General features: G+C 37.9%; 1 protein-coding gene and 1 pseudogene across 3 annotated transcripts in view; one reads left to right on the top strand and one right to left on the bottom strand.

The window, feature by feature from the left end:
* Positions 1-25168, top strand: part of phf14 (PHD finger protein 14) — a 299338-nt gene that overhangs the window by 67886 nt on the left and 206284 nt on the right. For all 3 annotated transcript variants that reach the window (XM_028817150.2, XM_028817152.2, XM_028817151.2), the window contains exons 6-7: positions 14074-14185; positions 16450-16587. In XM_028817150.2, the coding sequence (XP_028672983.1) occupies positions 14074-14185; positions 16450-16587 (250 nt within the window). The remainder of the gene's footprint in view (positions 1-14073; positions 14186-16449; positions 16588-25168) is intronic.
* On the bottom strand, positions 20914-21093 carry LOC114664266 (uncharacterized; annotated as a pseudogene).

Genomic DNA, 25168 nt, shown 5'->3' on the forward strand with positions numbered 1-25168 from the left:
TTGTGACTGAAATCTTGGTTGGTCTACCTGACTATGACTTGATAACACCAGAAACCTTAACTTTCCACATTTTTATTAAGAGTTTAAATACTACTGACAGGCATTTTCATATCTCTGGATATCTTTTTATATTTTTTTCCTGATTTATACAATTCAAAAACCTTTTCTTGCAGGTCTTTTTTGACAGTTCTTTTGCTTTTCCCATGGTGCGGTATCCAGCAAAGTCAGTGCAGCTCTGCATGAGACACTGATTACAATCAACAAAATTACAGGTGTAGACACTCTCCCTTAATTACCCTGACTTGCTTTTTTCAACCACTGTTAAGCTGTGCTTGAAGCTGTTGTGCTATGAGGTGGATATCACGCAAGCTGGTGACCCTCAGAAACTTGTCTTCTGATTGGGTTGTGACTTTGGGTCTACCAGATCTCTTCCTATCAGAGTTTCTTCCAGTTTCCAATTGCCTTTGGATTGTGTATGACACCGTGCTCACTGACACTTTGGTTTTGACTTTTTTTTTTTTTTTTTTTTTAATCTCTCAAAACAAAAGGTCTACCCTTCTAAGGGCAATAATTCTCTGTCTCATTTCATTTATTAATTGTCATTTTCTTGCCATTAATACTGGAATATACAACTTTCTACAGTGTAATATTGTCCAAGTAGTGCTTCAGAGGGCGTAGTAACACAGTCTGTTGCAGAGAGATTTGTATCCGAGGATTTTTAAGTAATCAACAAGTTGGGACATTTGTGCAAATTGTTTGCTTCAACTTGCATTGCTTAATTTACTTTAATTGCTGCAGAACATCTGTAGACTGTAACCTATTAGTTGTTCTCTGAAGAAGGACCATTTGTAATATTCCTGTTTTTTTCAGGTTATGCTAACCTAAACTTTAAATTTAAACCTCTGGCAGTATAATGCTTACCTTTTCACCATTTTAGGTCATTCACTACATTTCAGCTGATAAAATGTGATGAAAAACTGAGGTGTTCTAAAACTTTAGACTAGTAATGTGTGTGTATATTTATTAATATGTATTTGTTTTTTAACATATATTTGATTCTTAAATAAGGTAAAATAAATAGTACTATAGTAATGTTTTTATTATATTTTATTATTTTATTATATTTTATTACTATGGTAATGTTAATTAAAATGAAAATGACGTACACAACAGACTAGTACAGTACTGAATTTTTCCAACCATCCCTTTCTTGCAGTAAATGTCTTGGTCTTGCTCTTTTCAGTGGATCTTTTGCCAAAGACTACATATAGGTGAAATGCTTTGTGACCATCCTGTTACTGTTAAGCGGAAAATACTGTCCGTTCATGTCTTCCAGCTACAAATTTGATGATAATGTTTTCACCAAATATTTATTACATTATGTTGCTTAACCAGTTTTAGGTACACTCCACTTGCACAAATTTCATCTTTGTATCTTTAGCACTTCACAAATTGATGACTCATTCTAGCAACCTCAGTACACAATTTTCTATGTTTCATACTAGATCAAGAATTTTGGTTTTCTCACCTTAAAGAAGGACTTCATGCCTTCTCTTAATCCATAGTAGAATTGCCTGAATAACTGTTTTTGTCTTTGGGGCCACATTAGGCAAAGTAAAATTTATACTTATTGTGGCACCGTGAGTGTATATAATGTTTGCACCTTGGATACTATAGATTGACTAACAGAAAGAGGAAAGGTATCTAGACCAGGTAACGGGGAAAAAAAAGTGTACAACCGAATCATTCATGCCAGATGCAGTGTGCCATTGTTCAATTTTATGCATTTTTAACTTTTGTATTTTTTAAATTTTTTTTTTTTTTTTTTACAAACTTTCAAATCACATATAACTGAATTTGTGATTGGAGAACTTGTGGTTGAAGAGGAACACTGTATAATTCTATTCTTACCATGCAACCCCCCCAACTTATAAATTAATATATGTCCCTGAAATAAACTGATTAGCTTAATATAATTACAAAATTAAATGAAATCAAAATAAAATGATTTGCATTAAACCTAAACCCACATTCCATGCAACGAATATGCAAACTTTATATAGACAGTGACTACAGTTGGGGTTCAAATGCAGCCATGCTAATAGGTGGCAATTTCCATGATGTCGTCTTTGTAGACAACAACAACATTTATTTATATAGCACATTTTCATACAATTAATGTAGCTCAAAGTGCTTTACATGATGAAAAAAAAGACAAAGTAAGAATTAAAATAAGACAACACTAATTAACATAGAATAAGAGTAAGGTCCGATGGCCAGGGAGGACAGAAAAAACAAAAAAAAACTCCAGACGCCTGGAGAAAAAAAATAAAATCTGCAGGGGTTCCAGACCATGAGACCGCCCATCCCCCTCTGGGCATTCTACCTAACATAAATGAACAGTCCTCTTTGTATTTAGGGTTCTCACAGAAGGACTTGATGATGATGGTCATGTAGACTTCTGGCTTTTAATCCATCAATGTAGGAACATCATGGTGCTTTGATTTGGTGGTGATGGCGCAGGTCGCCACCACAGAAAACTGGGAAAAAAACCAGAAGAGAAAGTAGGGGTTAGTACGGATTTTAGAGCCACCGTGAATAGTTATGATAATTAATTGAATATACAGAGCATCGGGATTAAACTAAAATGAAGTTAAGAGAAAGCCATGTTAAAGTAATGAGTTTTTAGCATTTTTTTTAAAGTGCTCCACTGTATTAGCCTGGCAAATTCCTACTGGCACGCTGTTCTAGATTTTAGGTGCATAACAGCAGAAGGCTGCCTCACCAGTTCTTTTAAGTTTAGCTCTTGGAATTCTAAGCAGACACTCATTTGAGGATCTAAGGTTACGATTTGGAATATAAGGTGTCAGACATTCCGACATATAAGATGGAGCGAGATTATTTAAGGCTTTGTAAACCATAAGCAGTATTTTAAAGTCAATTCTGAATTACACAGGTAACCAGTGTAGTGATATCAAAACTGGAGAAATGTGCTCAGATTTTCTTTTCCTAGTTAGGATTCTAGCAGCTGCATTATGCAATAGTTGCAAACGATTTAAGTCTTTTTTGAGTAGTCCTGAGAGGAGTGCGTTACAGTAATTTAGTTGACTGAAAACAAAAGCGTGAACTAATTTCTCAGCATCTTTCAGTGATATAAGAGGTCTAACTTTTGCTATGTTTCTTAAGTGGAAAAAATGCTGTCCTAGTGATCTGATTAATGTGCGATTTAAAATTCAGGTTACAGTCAACAGTTACCCCTAAATTCTTTACCTCCGTCCTGACTTTTAATCCTAATGCATCAAGTTTATTTCTAATCACCTCATTATATCCATTATTGCAAATCACTAAAATTTCTGTTTTCTCTTTATTTAGCTTGAGAAAATTACTATTCATCCACTTAGAAACACAAGTAAGACATTGTGTTAGTGAAACAACAGAGTCGGGGTCATCAAGTGCTATTGATAAATACAGCTGCGTGTCATCAGCATAGCTGTGGTAGCTCACATTATGCCCCGAGATAATCTGACCTAACAGAAGCATGTAGATCAAAAAGAGCAGTTGAGTTGTAATTACCACAACTAACAAAGAATTTTCTACCTGCTAGGTAGGATTCAAACCAATTTAAGACACTGCCAGAGAGGCCCACCCATTGACTAAGGCGATTTCTGAGAATATTGTGATCAATGGTGTCAAATGTGACAGTCAGATCTAAGATAAATTGGAAGTATGCACAAATTAGAACAAAAGGTAATGCATTAATCAGTCATTGAAGCACCAGGGTGCAATGTTTTATATTATTTTTTAGCCAGTATCATCATAAGGACAACAAAGTTCTTAAAAAAATGTTCACTCACAATATGGAACCAATGCAGGATGCACTTCAAGACAGAGAAGCTTTTATCTGTTGCACCTCTACATGACTGCGGTGGGCTGGCTCCCTGCCCGGGGGTTGTTCCTGCCTTGCACCCTGTGTTGGCTGGGATTGGCTCCAGCAGACCACAGTGACCCTGTGTTAGGATATAGCGGGTTGGACGATGGATGGATATTTTTCAACCTTGTCAAACCTATGCAGTATTTAATCTTGGGAAAACTTCCAGGATTAACACTAGAATCCCTGAAGCCTATGAAAAAACTTGTAATCCCGTGCCCCCTTAAATTCCTCTGCACCTCTCCTCATCAGCGCCTTTTGTTTTGCAAATGTGTCAATCAGCACAAGCAGCCTGCTATCCCATAAGATGGAGTTGAAGTTCTCCCAGCTCAAGTCTCTTTATCGTGGTGTGAGGTGCCTGGAGTTGTATAGGGTAAATCATATATCGCTATTTGGAATACCTACATTTCATGTGTGTTCTGTGTCTACAAAGGTCTGTGCAAGTGTAGGATGACACGAAATGCAAGGCAAGAAATGCTGAACACATACCTTAAATGGAAACTTTTTTCATGTTATACTAATAATGATGTGAAATGTATAATGTGTGAATACTTTAGTCCAAATATCAAATAAACACATGTGCTTTTATTCAATAATATAACCAAAGAAAAAAAAAATCATTCAATTTACCTGTTGCTGTCAATGAGTTAAAAACCCAAGCTCAAATGTCAATCGACAGAATGTTGATATTGACTTGGTTTCGTCCGTTTATAGGAGATGGACGTCTGAAGCAGAGCTCCGCTAGCAGCGGCTTTATTTTCCCACGTATTTCATATTATTTAGAGGTATCTTGTATTTAACCCGACCAAGGAACTTCCACTACAATATACAAGCATGAGTAACAAGAAGAAAAGTCAGAAAGAACCAGAAAAGAAACTTAAAGCTGCATCAAAGTCCGGACAGACTTCCGGCCTGAGTGCAAGTGTAAGGTATGGCATCACGGAGACTGACCTGGAACAGGCAGACGAGTGCGCAGAATTCCTGGGACCCCGCTCCATTGTATCGTGTCCAGTCGAGAGTGAAAATGGGAGCGAAGGCGCAAGTGATATAGGTCGCGATGGATCGCCGATTTCTGAGGATCATTCGAGACTAGAAAGGGCTCTGCAGGACGTGCTCTCATCTACTCATCGCGAGCCTGTAACAGGAGCTGCATTTTCACTTGCGGAGCACGAAAGCCGAAGCGAACTGTCCGAACTGAAAGAGATGATCGCTACACAGAAAGAGATGATCGCTACACAGTCCACTGCCATGGTTACGGCCATGAAGGAGCTTAAGAAAGATAACACAAATGATCTTAAGAAGGTGGCCATTGAGCTCAAGAAGGATAACAAAGATAAGGAAACGCGTTTATTTAAACGTTTTGACGTGAACTTTAAAGCTATGTTGGAGAAATTAGTGGAACACATTGAAGAAACTAATTCCAAACTGAAAAGGCTTGATGATCATATTAATGACGTTTCAGATCAGCTGGAAGACGTTAAGCAGGGACTCACGGCTCGAGTGGAAACAGCGGAACAACTGGCATCTAACGCCGATGAAAAAGCCACAGCTGTGAACTCGGAATGCAAAAAACTTGGAGACAGACTTGCAGCCCTGGAGGATGGGTGCAGAAGAAATAATATAAGAATTGAGGGTATACCTGAGAAACGAGAAAGCTCAAGCCCAGTGAAATTTGCAGTAGAATTACTGTCTAAAATAATTGGAGATGACTTTAAACTCGACATTGAGATAGCCACGGCTTATCGCACAAAGATACCAAGCGCCTTTAAACCTAGGTCTTTTATTGTCCGCTTTGAGCGACTAAGATGTAAGCTTGATGTGATGGCACTTCTCAGACACAAGCAAGAGATTATATTCGAAAATAATCTTATTCGTATTTTTCCCGACTTCTCACCATCAACAGCTGCAAAACGCAGATCCTACATCGACATTAAAAGGATGCTACGGAAAGCTGATATCAAATACAGCCTCTTGTATCCTGCCAAACTGAAAGTGGAAGTTCAAGATCGACATTATATTTTCTTCAGCAAAGAAGAAGCTGAAAAAGAACTAAAGAAGCTGTTTCCGACACTTTTTTGAAAGTTAATAAAGAGCCGTATTCTATCAAGGCACGGGAAGGACCTATGATCTGATCTCTGGATCCATGTTTAAAGAGACTGGTATTATAATTATACATCCCTTATTTTCTTTTTTTTTTTATCTGGACTTTATATGTTATATGTTTATGTTTTAATCAGAGTTATACAGTTATAGACGTGAGTGTGAAAATGTGGAAGTGATTAAAGTAGGATTCGTTTTATTTTATTTTTTATTTTTTTTATTTTTTTTATTTTACTATACCTTAAAGTAGACTGTTTAACTTCATACCCTTGGTTTATTGCTTGTTCTACTATTTATACAATTACCATTATACTATTACAGTAGGAATTACCAGGTTTATCCTAGACTAGTTTTTAAAATCATTCCCAGGGTTGTTTTTTTTTTTTTTTTTTTTTTTTTTTTTAATCTTAATATCTTAACTTAAAAGCGCTGAAGATTATTTCAAGCTTAAATATTGTTAATGAGAACATTTTCGGCAGATAGTATTAAGAATTTAACTGCAAAAGATATCTCTGTTTTAATTCTGTAACGCCGCTGCAGGGTGGGGTTTGTTTTGTTTTGGACGTGCTCTGTCTCTTCGTATGTCAGAGGACTGGAACATCGCGAAGTGGGATCTAGCCTCATGTGGGGAGGCAAAATGGGGGGGGTGGGGGGATAAAGGGGGGGAGAGAAGGAGAGCAGGTTATATCTAATCTATTCTTGTAATTCTTATAATTATAAATATCAATGCAACAATAGGCTAAAATGCAATAACTCATGGGGAATCTTGAAACTAAGATTAAAACTGCCATATTACCAATTAAAACTATAAATGACATTAAAAACTCAGAATCAATGTCTCCATGATGGGACAGTTAACTTTGTGAGCTGGAATGTTAAAGGCCTGAATCACGAATTAAAGAGAAAGAAAGTATGCTCTCACCTAACAGGCTTAAACGCTAAAATAGTATTTCTACAGGAGACCCACTTACTAACCAAGGATCAGTTCAGATTACAAAAAGACTGGACTGGCCAAATGTTCCATTCTAGCTTTATAAAGAAAACTAGAGGGGTGGGAATTCTCATACATAGAACAGTTCCATTTATAGCATCAGAGGTAGTGTCGGACCCTGAAGGGAGATATGTGATGGTCATGGGCAACTTATATAACAGTAAAATGATTTTGATAAATGTTTATGCACCCAATGTTGATGATAAGGAATTCATGCAAAATCTATTTGCATCCATTCCCAATGTGAACACTCATAAAATTATAATGGCTGGGGACTTTAATTGTGTTTTAAATCCACTCTTAGATAGGACTCCTGTGACAGGGGGGACGACATCTAATACTGCAAAGATAATTACACAGTTTTTAAATGATCACAACTTATCAGACCCCTGGAGGTTTCTTAACCCAAACTCAAGAACATATTCGTTCTACTCACCAGTGCATTATAGCTACTCAAGAATTGATTATTTTTTTATAGATAATAATTTCCTGCCTACAATTAAATCATGCAAATATGACACAATTGTTATCTCTGACCATGCCCCTCTAGTCTTGGAGCTAAAATCATTAAGCCCCTCACACTCACCTCGCAGATGGCGTCTTAACCCTCTTTTATTGGCAGACGAGAACTGCACAGAATTTATATCCAAACAAATCAGCTTCTTCCTAGAGACAAACACCTCCACAGAGGTTTCTGCAGGAACACTCTGGGAAACTCTAAAGGCCTTCTTAAGAGGCCAGATTATTTCATATCTTTCCCATAGAAATAAATTAGAAACCAAGAAAGTGTCAGAGCTAAGAAATGAAATTACTAGAATAGATGAAGAACAAGCCAGGCGTCCAAGTGAAGCTCTTCACAGGAAAAGGCAGGCCCTGCATACAGAACTTAACATCTTAACAACTAAAGAAACTGAACAACTTATTTATAAGTCTAGACAGCATTACTGTGAACACGGAGAAAAAGCTAATAAGCTTTTAGCTCAACAAATTCATAAACAAGAAGTTCACAATGCAATACCAGTAATCACCAACAAGAATGGAGAAGAAATCATCGACCATAATAAAATAATGCACACATTTAGAGATTACTATAAGTCTTTATATTCCACTGAGCCCAAAGAAGACAACACGCAATATAATGCATTTCTGGATAATTCACAAATAAAGACCACCAAATACTACCTCAAACATTTCGACAAGCATTAATCACCGTCTTTCCTAAACAAAATAAGGACTTGTTACAATGTGCATCATATAGACCAATTTCACTCCTGAATAATGATGTTAAGATACTCTCAAAAATCCTAGCTAGAAGGATGGAGAAAGTGCTGCCCTCAGTAATATCACAAGATCAAACTGGATTTATTAAAGGCCGACATCTATCTTCAAATCTCCGACGCTTGTTTAATGTTATATATTCACCAGCAAAATCAAACACCCCAGAGATATTACTATCATTAGACGCAGAAAAGGCATTTGACATGATTGAATGGAATTACCTTTTCACTGCATTGGAGAAATTTGGGTTTGGCCCGAATATTTGTGCTTGGATCAAACTACTGTATACCAGTCCAGAAGCTTCAGTTTGTATTAATAACATTTGCTCAGACTACTTTAAACTAGAACGTGGTACCAAACAAGGATGTCCCTTGTCGCCACTGTTGTTTGCAATCGCTATTGAACCACTGGCGGTTCACTGCCGAAATTCTTATCAGATAAAGGGGATTGTCAGAAAAGGACTGGAACAGAAAATTTCTCTATATGCAGATGATATGGTCTTATATATATCGGACCCAGAAAACACTGTCCCTGTTGTTTTAACAGCACTAACAGAATTTCAAAAGATATCTGGTCTTAGAATTAATCTGAATAAAAGTATACTCTTTCCAGTGAATTCACAAGCATATAATATTAGATTAGACACCCTACCTTTTACCATAGCAGATCAGTTTAAATACCTAGGGGTAAATATCACAAGTAAACATAAAGCTCTTATCAACAAAATTTTGGCGTCTGTATGGAAAAAATTAAGCAAGACTTGCATAGATGGTCAACTCTTCATCTCACTCTAGCCGGAAGAATTAACATTGTTAAGATGAATATCCTTCCTAAACTTCTCTTTTTATTTCAAAACATATCAATATATATCAATAAATCGTTTTTTAAACAGTTAGATTCAATAATAACCTCATTCATTTGGAACTCAAAACACCCACGTATCCGAAGAGCGACCCTACAAAGACCTCAGGCAGAAGGTGGCATGGCTTTACCTAATTTTCAGTTTTATTACTGGGCAGCAAACATACAAGCCATAAAAACCTGGACACAAATAAATGAACATACACAGGCTTGGTCCGCAATAGAAGTAAAATCCTGTAGTACTTCTTTATATTCCCTGCTCTGCTCTCCAATAAATGAAAGTTATCGCAAATATACTAATAACCCAATTGTGCTTTACTCACTCAGAATATGGAACCAAATTAGGAAGCATTTTAAGATGGAAAATCTTTTATCAGTGGCACCTCTGCAAGAGAACCACCTCTTTCAACCTTCGCAAGTATATCCAGTTTTTAATACCTGGAAAAGTTTTGGGATTAAAATGCTCAGAGATCTTTATATAGACAACATATTTACATCTTTTGAACAATTACGTTCAAAATTTAACCTCCCAGCTACACATTTCTTTTACTATCTTCAAATTAGAAATTTTGTTAAACAGAAATTGCCTGATTTCCCCCACCTTGCACCCTCCACAATGCTGGAAAAAATACTGCTCAATTCCGAGGAAACAAACACTATTTCCGCAATATATAAAATCTTATTAGAGTCCCTACCTTTCAAAGATCCAAGAGGACATTGGGAAGAAGATCTCTTAATCAATATATTAGAAAAGGAGTGGAAGGTAGCAAAGCAGAGAATTCACTCGAGTTCTATATGCGCAAAGCATAGAATTATTCAACTAAAAATTATATGTCGAGCTCATCTGTCTCGCTTAAAACTGTCCAAAATGTTTCCAGGCCAGGATCCAACCTGCGAGCGCTGCAACCAAGCTCCTGCCTCACTGGGTCACATGTTCTGGGCCTGCACCAAACTAACATCATTTTGGACAAAAATTTTTAAGTGCCTCTCAGACAGCCTTAGTATCACAATCCCTCCTAACCTACTAACAGCTGTGTTTGGTGTCCTTCCAGATGGACTGGAATTGGAGAAGGACAAGCAAACGGTGATTGCATTCACTACACTCTTGGCACGCAGACTTATTTTGTTAAATTGGAAGAATCCTAATTCTCCTCTTATAAGTCAGTGGGAAACCGATGTTTTATATTATTTGAAATTGGAAAAAATCAAATTTTCAGTTAGAGGATCTGTACAAAATTTCTTCAAAACATGGCAGGATTTAATCAATATTATTTTAGAATAAGAGAATTAACTATTATTGCATTTAACTCCCTTCTCCATCTCTTATTTATATAGATATTTACTTCTCCCCTTCTTTTGTCTAATGTTGCCTTATTAAAAAGCTTAAAGCAATTTTCCTTTAGCTAAGCTCTCCTTCTCAGGGGTGGGGTTTGATTTGTCTTCAAATTTGTTGGGTTATAAATTGATCTGTTTGTATGGAATGATTACAATGAAAATTAATAAAATAAAAATATTAAAAAAAAAAAAAAAAAAAAGAATGTTGATATGTATTCTTGGATGGAGTAGAGGTAAGAACTGCTGCCTTATAACCAAAAGATTCCATATTCGAGCCCGGGCACTCCGCGTTTTGAGTAGTGAGCTACTATTATTATTACTATATTATAATAAAAACATATGTTTGATTTGAGTCTGTAACACCCGGTTTAAATTTTGGCTGCTTGTAAAAGTTAGCGCTTTTTTGTTATTCAGTTTTATTCTGTCAGTGACGTTCACGTGGTACAACGAACTTACCTCTCCCTCTCTGAGTTGATGACATTTATCTCTATTCTTTTCACAAGAGCAGTGATGACCACTGTAACAACAGACAGCTTCTGCACAGCGCTTTTGCTAGCTAATAGACTGCCACACTGCAACACAACTCTGCTTGGCACCATAAATAAAGTGGGACTTCCACCTGCAGCTAAAGTCACTTCAGTACGTGAGCAATTCTTCACGCTAGTGTTTAGATCTGGCAGTGCCATGCTGAGGGTGTTTGAGCCCAAAAAGAAGCCTTTGATTTCAGTCTGTAACAGCTAGTGTAAAGTTTTGCTACCTGTAAAAGATATCACTAAAGGGATATAAGCAGACACACAAATGCTAGTGAATCATGTCTTCTTGGTATCTTGTTGTCAATTCTGGTCAAAAAAATCTTTGCATATCAGATTGCCTTTGTGTTACAATCACTCCAAACCTATTAACAGCTGTATTTGGAATACTCCCAGATTTGTTCCGATTAAAGCGGATCAGGACAACTTAATTTTAATTGCCCATATCACACTACTAGCGAAATCTAATCAACAAAATTTTAGAAAAAGCATTTATATTATGGAAAGGACATTCTCCCTCCTCTGTTGTTTAATTTTTGCCACTGTTGGCTTTCCTGTCTTTCTCTCGAGTGGGGGTTGAATTCTGTTTTAAGTTCAATTTGATTGTATGGAGTGTTATTTTCCTCCAATAAAATTAAAATAAAATGAAATAAAAACAAAGAAAAAGAAAATATTAAAATGTCTCCAAAACAACCACTTGCAATATATTTTAGTTGCTTAGATGCACAATTTTATATTACGATTACTATAAAGTTAATGACTAGTTATGACATTATTATTGTATAGTATGTATAAATAGTACACTGTTTAGTATATTCTGTCCCATCATGGGATGAACCCTGGACACACTGGAAGCTGTTGTGGAAAAGAGGTCAATGACAAAATAGGATGCCTTCATGAACAATCCCCTCCATCCCCTACAGGAGGTGCCCTCTTGAAGCACTTTTAGCCACAGGCTTATTCTACCACGATGTGCTAAGAAGCACTTCTGGGGGTCTTTTTTGTTCACTGTTATCAGGTAGTTTAATACTTCTACTCCATTTACTCGTTAAGTTTATTTTAATTTATTTATTAACTTATTGATCGATTGATTGAATTATCTCTCCTGTGTGTGTGTCTGTGTCCTTGTTTTTTATGTTTCAGGTATTAACACATTTTATCTAATCTAATCTGAAAAAGGATAAAACATTATACATGTTACATTTTGATGCATCAAATATTTACTTTCAGTTGTACATATTCATTGAATATTTATCTACAGTGTTGATACCCTTTTATCTTGTAATGTGCTCTTAAAAGGCTTGAAAAGCCCAGTTAAATAAAATGTATTATTATTATTTTTTGCGTATTCTTCAAAAGAAATTTGTTTTGAAATTTCTTTGTGAGGATGTAAGCCTGAAAAGCACATATCATGTTCATATGCTACAGAATAATAACTGTTTAAAACCAATGCAATTCTAAATAAGTGTCAACTTAAATTCAATAATTTAAGAAAAGATTGTCACTGAGTCTTGCCAGGGTTTGAATGGGTTCCTTATTGGTAGAATGCCATTTACAGCTTCCATTACTTCCATCCATCCATTTTCCAACCCGCTGAATCCGAACACAGGGTCACGGGGTTCTGCTGGAGCCAATCCCAGCCAACACAGGGCACAAGGCAGGAACCAATCCTGGGCAGGGTGCCAACCCACCACGGATTTTCACTGGTAGCACCATTTAAATCTTTCACTGATTCATCTGGTGGATTTTCAATCTAGTGCAGTCACATTACTGAAAATTTCTGAATTGGTACATTTGCCTACGGTGCAGTATAGGCAGGGTACCACAAGATATTGCAGTATTTGTCACTCATTCTGGTTGGCTGCATCTATATGTACACGTTGATGACAACCAGTATAATCTACCCCTAGCAAATACAGCTCCTTAACTTAATGCAGTCAATAAGGCTTGCTGCTTCTGCTACATGATTGTTGTCAGTCTACTTGACAATCTTACACTGTATTTGAGGCTAGGAGGTTATTATGGATCACTTAATGGGAGTCTGAAATCCAAGTCTTTGGAAAATGCAAATACAGTAACATTGGATTTGCATGTCAAGATTTTTCTCATATGTTCACGTTATGAAATGAATGTGCTAATTATGAAGCAGAATTTATACTATGATGTAACTGTTGGCGCGGCACGGTGGCGCAGTGGGTAGCGCTGCTGCCTCGCAGTTGGGAGACCTAGGGACCTGGGTTCGCTTCCTGGGTCCTCCCTGCGTGGAGTTTGCATATTCTCCCTGTGTCTGCGTGGGTTTCCTCCGGGCGCTCCGGTTTCCTCCCACAGTCCAAAGACATGCAGGTTAGGTGGATTGGCGATTCTAAATTGACCCTAGTGTGTGCTTGGTGTGTGGGTGTGTTTGTGTGTGTCATGCGGTGGGTTGGCACCCTGCCCAGGATTGGTTCCTGCCTTGTGCCCTGTGTTGGCTGGGATTGGCTCCAGCAGACCCCCGTGACCCTGTGTTCGGATTCAGCGGGTTGGAAAATGGATGGATGGATGGATGTAACTGTTGGCCGTACATGGTTTGTGCTACTTAAAACAATGTTGCTTAAATGGTAATGGACTCTACAGTATTTTGAATGGTTTGAAATGACCATTGAAATCAAAATAAAATATTTAAAGTACCTCTCACGCAAAAAAGGGAAAAAAACCTTTAATGTCAGCACACCAGATTGCAATGGAATAACAGAGAGGTTGATTGGCATTGTCACAAATGTGTGAATAATTAAAGCATTTGCAACGTTGTAGTCAAGAAAGTCACTTTAACATAAAATACAATACATGGCTAATTTAAAATGTAATCTGCTAATTTATTAATGTTCTTTTTACCGTTATTGTAGGGTAATTCTAGGCTAGGCAATTTTTTCTTCCACTGTCTGTTTGCGTTTTGTAGTTTTTTTTTTTGTTTTTTTTTAAGCAAATTTAGCACTTTTGTTGCATGTTTTCCTGCTCTGAAGTTTACATTTGTGGATGTACAATTCTACCCTTTATTACTTTTACTTTTTTAGATGGGTTCATGTTGTATGTGCCCTATATGTCCCAGGAGTTGCATTTGGCGACATTGACAAGCTACGGCCGGTAACTCTAACTGAAATGAATTATTCCAAGTATGGTGCAAAGGTAAGAGAAACAAATATCTTTTAGACCCAATGCATTTTTTTAAATAAAAAAATCTGAAGGTACACATAGACCCAAGTGTCATCATAGTATGCTTACTAACGGAGAGTAATGGCAACAAAAAATTTTTTTTTTAATTTATTTATTAAAAAAAAAAAAAAAAGCATAGGTCAGTAGTTAGTGTATGAATTAGGTGAGATTAACTTTTCTTGAGTACGTTTTACCCTTGAATGCTCTCTCAGGAATCTCAGGTGAACAAAGTTGGGTAAGGTATACTAGAAGTGTCAATCTGGAAATTTCCTATGCGTAGACCAAGTATAATTCACCTGAAATTTCGTGTTTTACATATGTGCAATTAAAGTCAGAACTCTGGCATGTAAAGGTTTCTTCATTTACTATAACATTCATGAGGATGAATCAGTTATAAGAGAATAAGTTGGTAATGAATGAAAGTCTTGTTTGATGGTTACATAGAACTTTGCTTTTTTAAGTTAAATCTTTGAAAATGGTATGGAAATTGGGCAGATTGTAACTGGAGTTCATCCCCATTCAAGCCGCCAACAGGTCACAGCTATTGTTTTCTCCTGCAAAAGGAGAAGTGTGCTTCAGCAGTTGTGAAGCTTGGGGAATGGGGCAAATCCTATAGAAGCCTAACTTAGTGCATCTTTCTTGAACAGCTGATATGCATTAATATGTCTTTGTATGCTGCCTCATGGGTCAAAGGTCCAAAGTGTGATTACTATGCCTGGTTATTGCCTGTGGGGAGACTGCACGTTCATCATATGTAGATGTCAGTTTTTCTGCTAGTGGCTGTTCCTGCAAGGATAGGCTTCAATCCCCCACACTCTTAATTGAATTGAGGATGTTATGTTAGCATAGCCGCTTTGCATTTGGCTCTGCTTTTTTAGTTTTTGATTAATAGTCTTGTTTATGTCATAAATGAATCTTTGTGGTTCAGGTACCTCAATAAACTCAGCACTTGATTATTGGCAAAGTATTTTCTTTTAGTGTAAGAAATTCAAATCTCTTTATTTTAATAGACCTTTCACACCTCTTTTAGTCTCTCTTCCCTTCTTTAAGATATGAGGGTAATACATTAATTCTGTTGACTAGAGAAATTCCTGGGATGTCATCAATAGTGGAAATGGGCTGTGAAAATGAAGTATTTCATAAAATCGAAAAGCATTTGCAGACCCTAATTTTAACGTAGAAAACTAATCAGTGTTCACTTTCATTTTACATATTTCCTCCAGAATCACCTCTCATTTATTCTCATAATTTTTGATATTCATTTTAGACACTTGAGGCGGCACGGTGGCGCAGTGGGTAGCGCTGCTGCCTCGCAGTTGGGAGACCTGGGGACCTAGGTTTGCTTCCCGGGTCCTCCCTGCGTGGAGTTTGCATGTTCTCCCCGTGTCTGCGTGGGTTTCCTCCGGGCGCTCCGGTTTCCTCCCACAGTCCAAAGACATGCTGGTTAGGTGGATTGGCGATTCTAAATTGGCCCTAGTGTGTGCTTGGTGTGTGGGTGTATTTGTGTGTGTCCTGCAGTGGGTTGGCACCCTGCCTGGGATTGGTTCCTGCCTTGTGCCCTGTGTTGGCTGAGATTGGCTCCAGCAAACCCCCGTGACCCTGTGTTCGGATTTAGCGGGTTGGAAAATGGATGGATGGATGGATTTTAGACACTTGACCTGCTTGATTACAAATACTGTATATAATACATTGACTTAAACTTTCTTTTAGTTGAAATATTTAGATTTTCTTTAAAGGGTGCTAGTATGTTATCTTTTAAATATCACAGATCCTGATCCTACAGAAATACAGTTGAAATGCATGTATATAGTTTTTGTTGAGGTTAGTGGATGATGTTGATTCCTTACACCTCTTGGAATCTGTCTGTTTGGAGCTTAATATTCAGTCTGTGCTCACGTGGGTTTTTTGCATTGCCTTTTACATCCCAAAGATATGCAAGTTAGCTTTTTATAGGTGTGAATATGCATTGTGGGGGATTAGTTCCATTTTCAGGACTGGTTTCTTATATTAGATTTTGTTGAAACAGGCCATTTCACCTTGCAACCATGTATTGGAATATATTTGAAATTAATGGATAAATGAATATTATTTCCACTAAAGTATTTTATGATTATGACTTGAAAGAAATATTATATTAATTTATACTGCACATTTTTATTTTAATATTTAAAAATCCTAACTTTAATAACTGATTGACTTTTATGTTAAATGTTCATTTTTTTTTCAAAATCTTTTAGGAATGTAGCTTTTGTGAAGACCCACGCTTTGCACGAACTGGTGTTTGTATAAGCTGTGATGCTGGCATGTGCAGATCTTATTTCCATGTAACATGTGCTCAAAAAGAAGGACTTCTTTCAGAAGCAGCAGCTGAAGAAGTAAGTAGTTAAAAAAACTAACATGGAGAAGTTTTCATTCAATAATGAAATAATAATGTTGACTAAATTATTTACTGCTTATAAAAATGGTTTAATATTTAATTTTTTAATTATATCATCCCCAGAACACACAAAGTTTAATGGTAAAAACCTACTCCAATGGTCTTTTTACCATGACTATAGTGCAAGCACCAGGGGCCTCATGTATAAATGGTGCATACGCACAAAAATGTTGCGTACACCCATTTCCACGCTCAAATCTCGTAAAGCCACACACATTTTCACGCCAGCTCAATCCCTTGTGTACGTAAGTTCTCCACTCGGTTTTGCAAACTGGCAGGACCCAGTGTCAAAGCAGAGCTACTGTTCCTGTGTGGTTTCCCTTTCTTTTTTAGATCTACATTCCTGACGCAGCTTTATCAAATACACTGAAATTAACCGCATATCGTTTATTAGTTTAAGGCATTTGGTTGTAATGAACCTGTAACCATATAATGGTACATGGAATGGCCAAACTATTCTAAATACCATCACTGCTTTAGCATTGTTACTCTCAGTATACCACTCAGAGTATTTTAACCCACTGTATCTGAGTGTAGAATCACAGCTCTACAGCAACTGATTGGAAAGAGAATTATCGGGATACAGCATCTAGCACACGTTGCCTCAGCCATGCACACAGTCTATTTGAAATTCACCCATACAGTACAGAAAACACTTCAGAGCCTTTCCTATAGGGACCTCGCAGTTCAGAAACAGTTTCATCCCAAGAGCTCTAAAATCACTCAATCAGTCCATCAAGTGCTCCTGGTAGAACTGTTTGTACTTATAAGTACGATCACCTCACTGTAAACTTGCACTACAATTATAATATTGCACAACCTGAGCCACTTTATAAAGCGTGTATTTACATATGATGACGACCGCCTTCTGAGTCGATTTAGATTTCCAAGCGCTATCTTCTTGGAGCTCATGATATAATTTTTAAGATGAAATGCAGTAAAGTATGTTTATTACATTATACATTTAAATAATGTATATTGTTAATAATTAAAATGTGAGGACACGGTGGTGCAGTGGTAGCGACGAGCTGGCACCCCGTTTAGGGATTGTTCCTGCCTCGCACTGTATGCTTGCTGTGATTGGTGCAACACTGGATGGATGGATAGATAGAATAAATAAACATGTATTACAAAGATATTTCAATATTCCATAAAAGTTTTGAAGAATCTCTGTTCTAAGCTTACATATGGCTTGACATCAATCACAGAGCTGATTGTGTGAAGATTGGTTACTTGGAGAAAGAAAAGGAAGGGCAGGAATTTGGGGTTAGTACATTTGAAAGAGACAGTACTGCTGTAATAAATTATTTCATCGAACATCACGCATGGTGCAGTAAGCATCTTGAGGGAGGCAGGACAAATCTCTGGACGGGATGCCAGCTCCCCATATTTAATAAATGCTTTAATTCCTATCAGTATGAAAATGATATCAAGTACATCTTAGTATTTAAATTGTTCAGAGCGCTGTAATATCATCAATGAAATGTATTCTGTGTCCTGTTGGCGGAAGAGAAACCCCGTTTAAGAAGAGCGTAGTGAATCACACACAGAGTACATACAGTGCATCCGGAAAGTATTCACAGCGCATCACTTTTTCCACATTTTGTTATGTTACAGCCTTATTCCAAAATGGATTAAATTAATTTTTTTCCTCAGAATTCTACACACAACACCCCATAATGACAATGTGAAAAACGTTTACTTGAGATTTTTGCAAATTTATTAAAAATAAAAAAATTGAGAAAGCATAAGTACATAAGTATTCACAGCCTTTGCCATGAAGCTCAAAATTGAGCTCATGTGCATCCTGTTTCCCCTGATCATCCTTGAGATGTTTCTGCAGCTTAATTGGAGTCCACCTGTGGTAAATTCAGTTGATTGGACATGATTTGGAAAGGTACACACCTGTCTATATAAGGTCCCACAGTTGACAGTTCATGTCAGAGCACAAACCAAGCATGAAGTCAAAGGAATTGTCTGTAGACCTCCGAAACAGGATTGTCTCGAGGCACAAATCTGGGGAAGGTTACAGAAAAATGTCTGCTGCTTTGAAGGTCCCAATGAGAACAGTGGCCTCCATCATCCGTAAGTGGAAGAAGTTCGAAACCACCAGGACTCTTCCTACAGCTGGCCGGCCATCTAAACTGAGCAATCGGGGGAGAAGGGCCTTAGTCAGGGAGGTGACCGAGAACCCGATGGTCACTCTGTCAGAGCTCCAGAGGTCCTCTGTGGAGAGAGGAGAACCTTCCAGAAGGACAACCATCTCTGCAGCAATCCACCAATCAGGCCTGTATGGTAGAGTGGCCAGACGGAAGCCACTCCTTAGTAAAAGGCATCATGGCAGCCCGCCTGGAGTTTGCCAAAAGGCACCTGAAGGACTCTCAGACCATGAGAAAGAAAATTCTGTGGTCTGATGAGACAAAGATTGAACTCTTTGGTGTGAATGCCAGGCGTTACGTTTGGAGGAAACCTGGCACCATCCCTATAGTGAAGCATGGTGGTGGCAGCATCATGCTGTGGGGATGTTTTTCAGCGGCAGGAACTGGGAGACTAGTCTGGATAAATGGAAAGATGACTGCAGCAATGTACAGAGACATCCTGGATGAAAACCTGCTCCAGAGCGCTCTTGACCTCAGACTGGGGCGACGGTTCATCTTTCAGCAGGACAACGACCCTAAGCACACAGCCAAGATATCAAAGGAGTGGCTTCAGGACAACTCTGTGAATGTCCTTGAGTGGCCCAGCCAGAGCCCAGACTTGAATCCGATTGAACATCTCTGGGGAGATCTTAAAATGGCTGAACACTGACGCTTCCCATCCAACCTGATGGAGCTTGAGAGGTGCTGCAAAGAGGAATGGGCGAAACTGTCCAAGAATAGGTGTGCCAAGCTTGTGGCATCATATTCAAAAAGACTTGAGGCTGTAATTGCTGCCAAAGGTGCATCGACAAAGTATTGAGCAAAGGCTGTGAATACTTATGTACATGTGATTTCTCAGTTTTTTTATTTTTCTCGTTGTCATTATGGGGTGTTGTGTGTAGAATTCTGAGGAAAAAAATGAATTTAATCCATTTTGGAATAAGGCTGTATCATAACAAAATGTGGAAAAAGTGATGCGCTGTGAACACAGAATACGAAACAACATGCTACTTTAGTTATGATGGGATGTGAGAAACTAGCAAATGAAGCAAATCTAAGATGAACTTTATGATGTTCTACTTTAATGACAAAATAAACTATGTGATTAAAGTGGAAATTTTGAGGTTAAAGTTCACATTTATTTTTACTGTGTCCCTATTTTGTTTTTCTTTTCTCTGTACCCTAATACGCTTCCATATGACTCTCAGACGTTGGGCCATGACTTGCTTTTTCATGTCGACTTTTATATCTGATCACTTCTTATTTATTTCGGGCATTGTTCAACTTTCTGAACTTGAACTTTCAAGTCTCTCTGCCACTCTGTCACTCAATCAACTTCCTTTTCGTGTTTATATCACTGCTTAAACCAACAAATAGTAAGTATTTCCTTGCCTCTGCTTGGTATTTGCTGAAATTCTTCTTTTTCCCCATGCTTTTGCCATTGTCTTTTAACAGAACGCAAAACGTAAGGGGCTATTTATATTGATTTGCATATTCAAAGTGGCGTAATTCTGGGAGGAGTCGGGTTGGGGAGGCAGTGGCGTGCACAAGCGTTACTTTTCATGCTGACCAGGATTTATGGAGCGGAAGTTTGCATACGCATAGATTTATGCATCTAGATCTAGATTTCCACTTTTGTCCATACGCCATGTTTTAATGTGAATTCTACGCACGGCGTTATGAATGAGGCCCCACACCTCTAAAAGTTAAGATTATTTTCTTGATGTTTAATTTTGATATACTTTATGAATCCCAGAGGGAAAGTGTCTTTTGCATGACCTTTGGGGTTGAGAGCACAGGGTCAGCCATTAGTGTGTGCTTGGTGTGTGGGTGTGTTTGTGTGTGTCCTGTGGTGGGTTGGCACCCTGCCTGGGATTGGTTCCTGCCTTGTGCCCTGTGTTGGCTAGGATTGGCTCCAACAGACCCCCGTGACCCTGTGTTCGGATTCAGCGGGTTGGAAAATGGATGGATGGATCAATTTTCAGGTTAAGGGCCTTGCTGAAGGGCCCAATGGAGTAGCATCTTTCCTGGCAGTAACAAACAACCTTTCAGATACCATTGCAATCTCTCAATCCACCTTGTCTGCTTCTTCCTTTCACTCTTTGGCTAGTGTGGCATTTGTTTTTTTTTTCTAAACTACTCCTGGAAGCACTGCAATACCAGGAGGATGGTTTGGCCCAGTGGCTCAAACCCCACTAGTCTTTTCTAATTTACAGGAGACACCCCTTGTCAGGGGCAATATCAGATATTAAACTGACAAGAACAGATCACACACACAATTATATCCAAGAAGAGGCAGTAGTACTTTTTTAAGTCAAAATTATACTATTGTTGTAAAGAAATATATTAGTCACAATGAAATTTCATTCTAAAGTGAAACATATTTTAAAATTTTTAAAAAGCCTGCTGTCATGTTTTATAGTGGAGCTTATAGGTAGTACTAATGTACTAAACTTACTATACTTGAGCCTGATTAAACTTAAGTGAATTGGTGTTTCTTATGTGTTTATGTGAAAAAATGTCTGTGTATTTAAAAATATTAAGCCTGTTTAATATTTTGGAAATTTCCTCAATGTATTATTCATAAACTAAGCGCTGTTTTGTTCATATCTAACAGTTCATTTTCATTTGCTACAACAACAATGGCCCCATTTGCAAACAAGGCTCAGAGACCTCCAGAACACTCACATCAGCAAGATACTATAACACAAAGGACCAAAGCCCTGCTTGTTTTACTGATGCAACAATGAAAATTACAATCATAGAAGCAATTATCATAGAAAATGTTATTTTACTTGAAGTATACAAACATCATTGACTCCATCAGAAAGCAATTAAATAATCTGCAACAAATGATAGTGAATGGTACCTTTTTGTGCAGTATTTATCTAGAGGCATCATCAAATTTAGAAGCGGCTTTGGGGGCAAAGATTTGTTTTGAAAGGACAAGAGATGTCTTCAGCTGAGCAGGAAACATTAGAAAATCTTGTGGAGTTTCAGTCCTGTGAATAGTATAATGGCTGACATCATGGAGAAAAATATAGCTGTTGCGGTAAATGCTTGCTAGTCTCAATAACTATAAATACACGTGAGGAATCTGAAAAACAACAGTGTTATAACTTAAGATTCTCAAACTTGTTGTGGTTTAGGGATGGAAAGTGTGCAGGGCCAAATTGATAAAACATTGCATGGATTCAACCATTAAAATATGCGCATATTGTTGTTATTTGAATGACTAGTATAGGCCATATGAAAAGCTGAAGGTTTGCCAAGTTACCTTACCAAAAAGCCAGCCACCACGTACAACACCATCACAGCTGTCTTAAGACTTTGTCTCAAAATAAATCATAGGCTGACCCAGGCAACAGAGACGTTATGTTTCATACCCACATCTTCGCATCATAGATGACTTATGCGTTTATGTGATGTAACTGCTCACAGTTAACAAAAGCAGCTTCATTCCTCCTAGGTTCTCTTAATGTAATGTGTTCCAATTACATTAGGAGTGCCTGACACTGCTGAAGTTTGACTTATGTTGGCAAAAACCTCTTATGTTTTATGTATGTGCACACAGAAAATACGAAAACGGTATGTTTTAATAATAATAATAATAATAATACATTTTATTTATACAAGGTGCCTTTCAGAGAACTCAAGGACACCAAACAAACAATAAATAAATAAATAAAAGACACAATTATAAACAACTTTCTAAAAATCTAAAAAATCTAAAAATTAAAACCAAACAAAACCACTGTATTCAGAAGGAAAAAGAAAAAGCCATTTTAAACAGATGCGTTTTAAGTTTGCATTTGAAAAATGAATATGATTTGATGTTTCAGAGCTCCGCAGGTAATGAATTCCAGAGCTTGGGAGCAGAACGGCTAAAAGCTCTGCTCCCCATGGTGGTTAGACAGGCGGGAGGGACGATCAGATGGGTGGAGGAAGAGGATCTAAGGTTACGGGATGGAATGGCAACATGAAGAATGTCAGACATATATGGAGGGGCGAGGTTACGAATGGCCTTAAATGTTAATAGCAGGATCTTAAAATCAGTTCGAAACTTGATCGGGAGCCAATGAAGCAACTGCAAGACCGGAGTAATATGGTGAATAGATGGGGTTCGAGTGATGATACGTGCTGCAGAATTCTGGACTAACTGAAGCTTATGAAGAGATTTATTAGGGAGACCAAAAAGGAGTGAATTGCAGTAGTCCAGCCGAGAAGTGACAAGACTATGAACAAGAATGGCAGTGGTATGAGGAGTGAGGGAGGGGCGAATGCGATTAATATTACATAGGTGGAAGTAAGCAGACCGGGTGATGTTATTAATGTGAGATTGGAAAGACAGATTACTGTCGAGGATGACACCCAGACTCTTGACATGAGATGATGGGGAAACAACAGAGTTATCAATAATAAGAGAAAGATTATTGGTTTTGGATAGTGATGATTTTGAACCAATGAGGAGAACCTCAGTTTTGTCACTGTTTAAGAAAATTCGAAGAAAACCAGGATTTAATTTCAGCAATGCAGTCAATAAGTGAGGGTGGTGGAAAAGAGGAGGTGGGTTTACTAGCAAGGTAGAGCTGGGTGTCATCAGCATAACAGTGAAAATTAATGTTATATTTACGAAAAATATTGCCAAGGGGAAGAAGGTAAATAATAAGAAGAAGAGGCCCCAGGACAGAGACCTGGGGCACACCAGAAGTAACAGCGGTGGGTTGGGATGTGAAGGTTTTAAGCTGTATGAACTGAGTGCGGCCTGAGAGGTAGGATCTGAACCAAACATGTGGAGTGTGAGTAATGCCAATCAAAGATAATCTATTAAGGAGAGTGGTATGACAAATAGTATCAAGGGCCGCACTCAGATCAAGGAGGATGAGAATAGTGATTAGACCAGAGTCAGCAGCCATAAGGAGGTCATTGGTAATTTTAACAAGTGCCGTTTCTGTACTATGAAGAGGGCGAAAACCAGACTGGAACTTTTCATATAGATTATTGTGAGATAAGTGGGTGTGAAGTTGGATACTTTTTCAAGAATTTTGGAGATAAAGGGCAAGTTAGAAATAGGGCGAAAATTATTGAAATTAGTAGGATCAGCACCAGGTTTTTTTAGTATTGGGGTTATAGCAGCAGTTTTAAAAGATGAGGGAATAATACCAGTAGTAAGAGAAGAGTGAATGATGGCAGAAATGAGAGGGACTAAAGAGGGGAGGCAGGCTTTAACCAGAACTGTAGGCAGGGGGTCCAGCTGACAAGTAGATGATTTGGATTTGCAGATGAGATCTGAGATTTCAGAGGAAGTGGGAAGCTGGAAAGAAGAGAAAGAGTGAATAGGCGAGTGCAGTTCAGAAGGAATACAGAGAGGATCTGGACCAAGGTGCTGATGTATCCTTTGGATTTTCTCATTGAAAAAAGACACAAGAGAATTACAGAAAGCAGTTGAGTAAAGGTGAGATGGTAAAGAGTCTGGAGGTTGTGTAACATTATTAAGTAAAGAAAACAAAGACTTAGTGTTACCTGTATTACAAGTAATTAACTGAGTGAAATAATTAGATTTGGTTTGGGCTATACAATCCTTGTAATAGAGTACATGATTTTTATACATCTCTTTGTGTACAAAGAGTCCGAATTTTTTATACAACCTTTCAGGTTGCCTTCCCTTAGCTTTCAGAGGCCGAAGTTCAGGCGTAAACCAGGGGGCATAAAAAGAAAAAGAAACATCTGGTTTTTAGCGGAGCAAGAGAATTAACAATACCATTAAGACAAGTGTTATAATATGAGACCAGTTCTATGGGAGTGGATAAATTATAAAAGTCCATTTGGGAATCAGTTCTAGAAGACAGCAAATTCAAGTTAATATTCTTAATGTTACAAAAGGCTATGAGACGTGGAAGCTTAGGAACAGAAAAGGTAAGTTTGGCATTGAATGAAAGGAGAAAATGATCGGTTATAGTGAGTTCATCTGCTGTAAGATCGAAAGGAACAACAACAGAGCAGCAGATCAGGTCCAAGATGTGTCCTTTACAATGGGTAGGAACATCAGTGTGCTGCTGGTATCCAAAACTCTCCAGGCAAGATAAAAAGTCTCTAGTGAGAGGGTTATTGATATTGTCCAGATGTATATTAAAATCCTCCAGCAGAATTATATTTGGAGTAATTATAGATAAATGGGTAAGGAAGGTAGCAAGATCATTCAAAAAATTGTTGTTTGACTTAGGAGGATGGTAGACAGTTGCAGTGATGGTAGGAACTGGCCCAGACAGTTGACACACAGCTGATTCAAAAGAGCTAACAGCAGGAGCAGGCAACGGCAGGACTTTCCACTTCACGCGATAAATTATCGAGACACCTCCTCCACGGCCGGAGGCACGGGGT

This window comes from Erpetoichthys calabaricus, chromosome 13 (genome assembly GCF_900747795.2).
Source record: "Erpetoichthys calabaricus chromosome 13, fErpCal1.3, whole genome shotgun sequence".
NCBI lineage: Eukaryota > Metazoa > Chordata > Cladistia > Polypteriformes > Polypteridae > Erpetoichthys > Erpetoichthys calabaricus.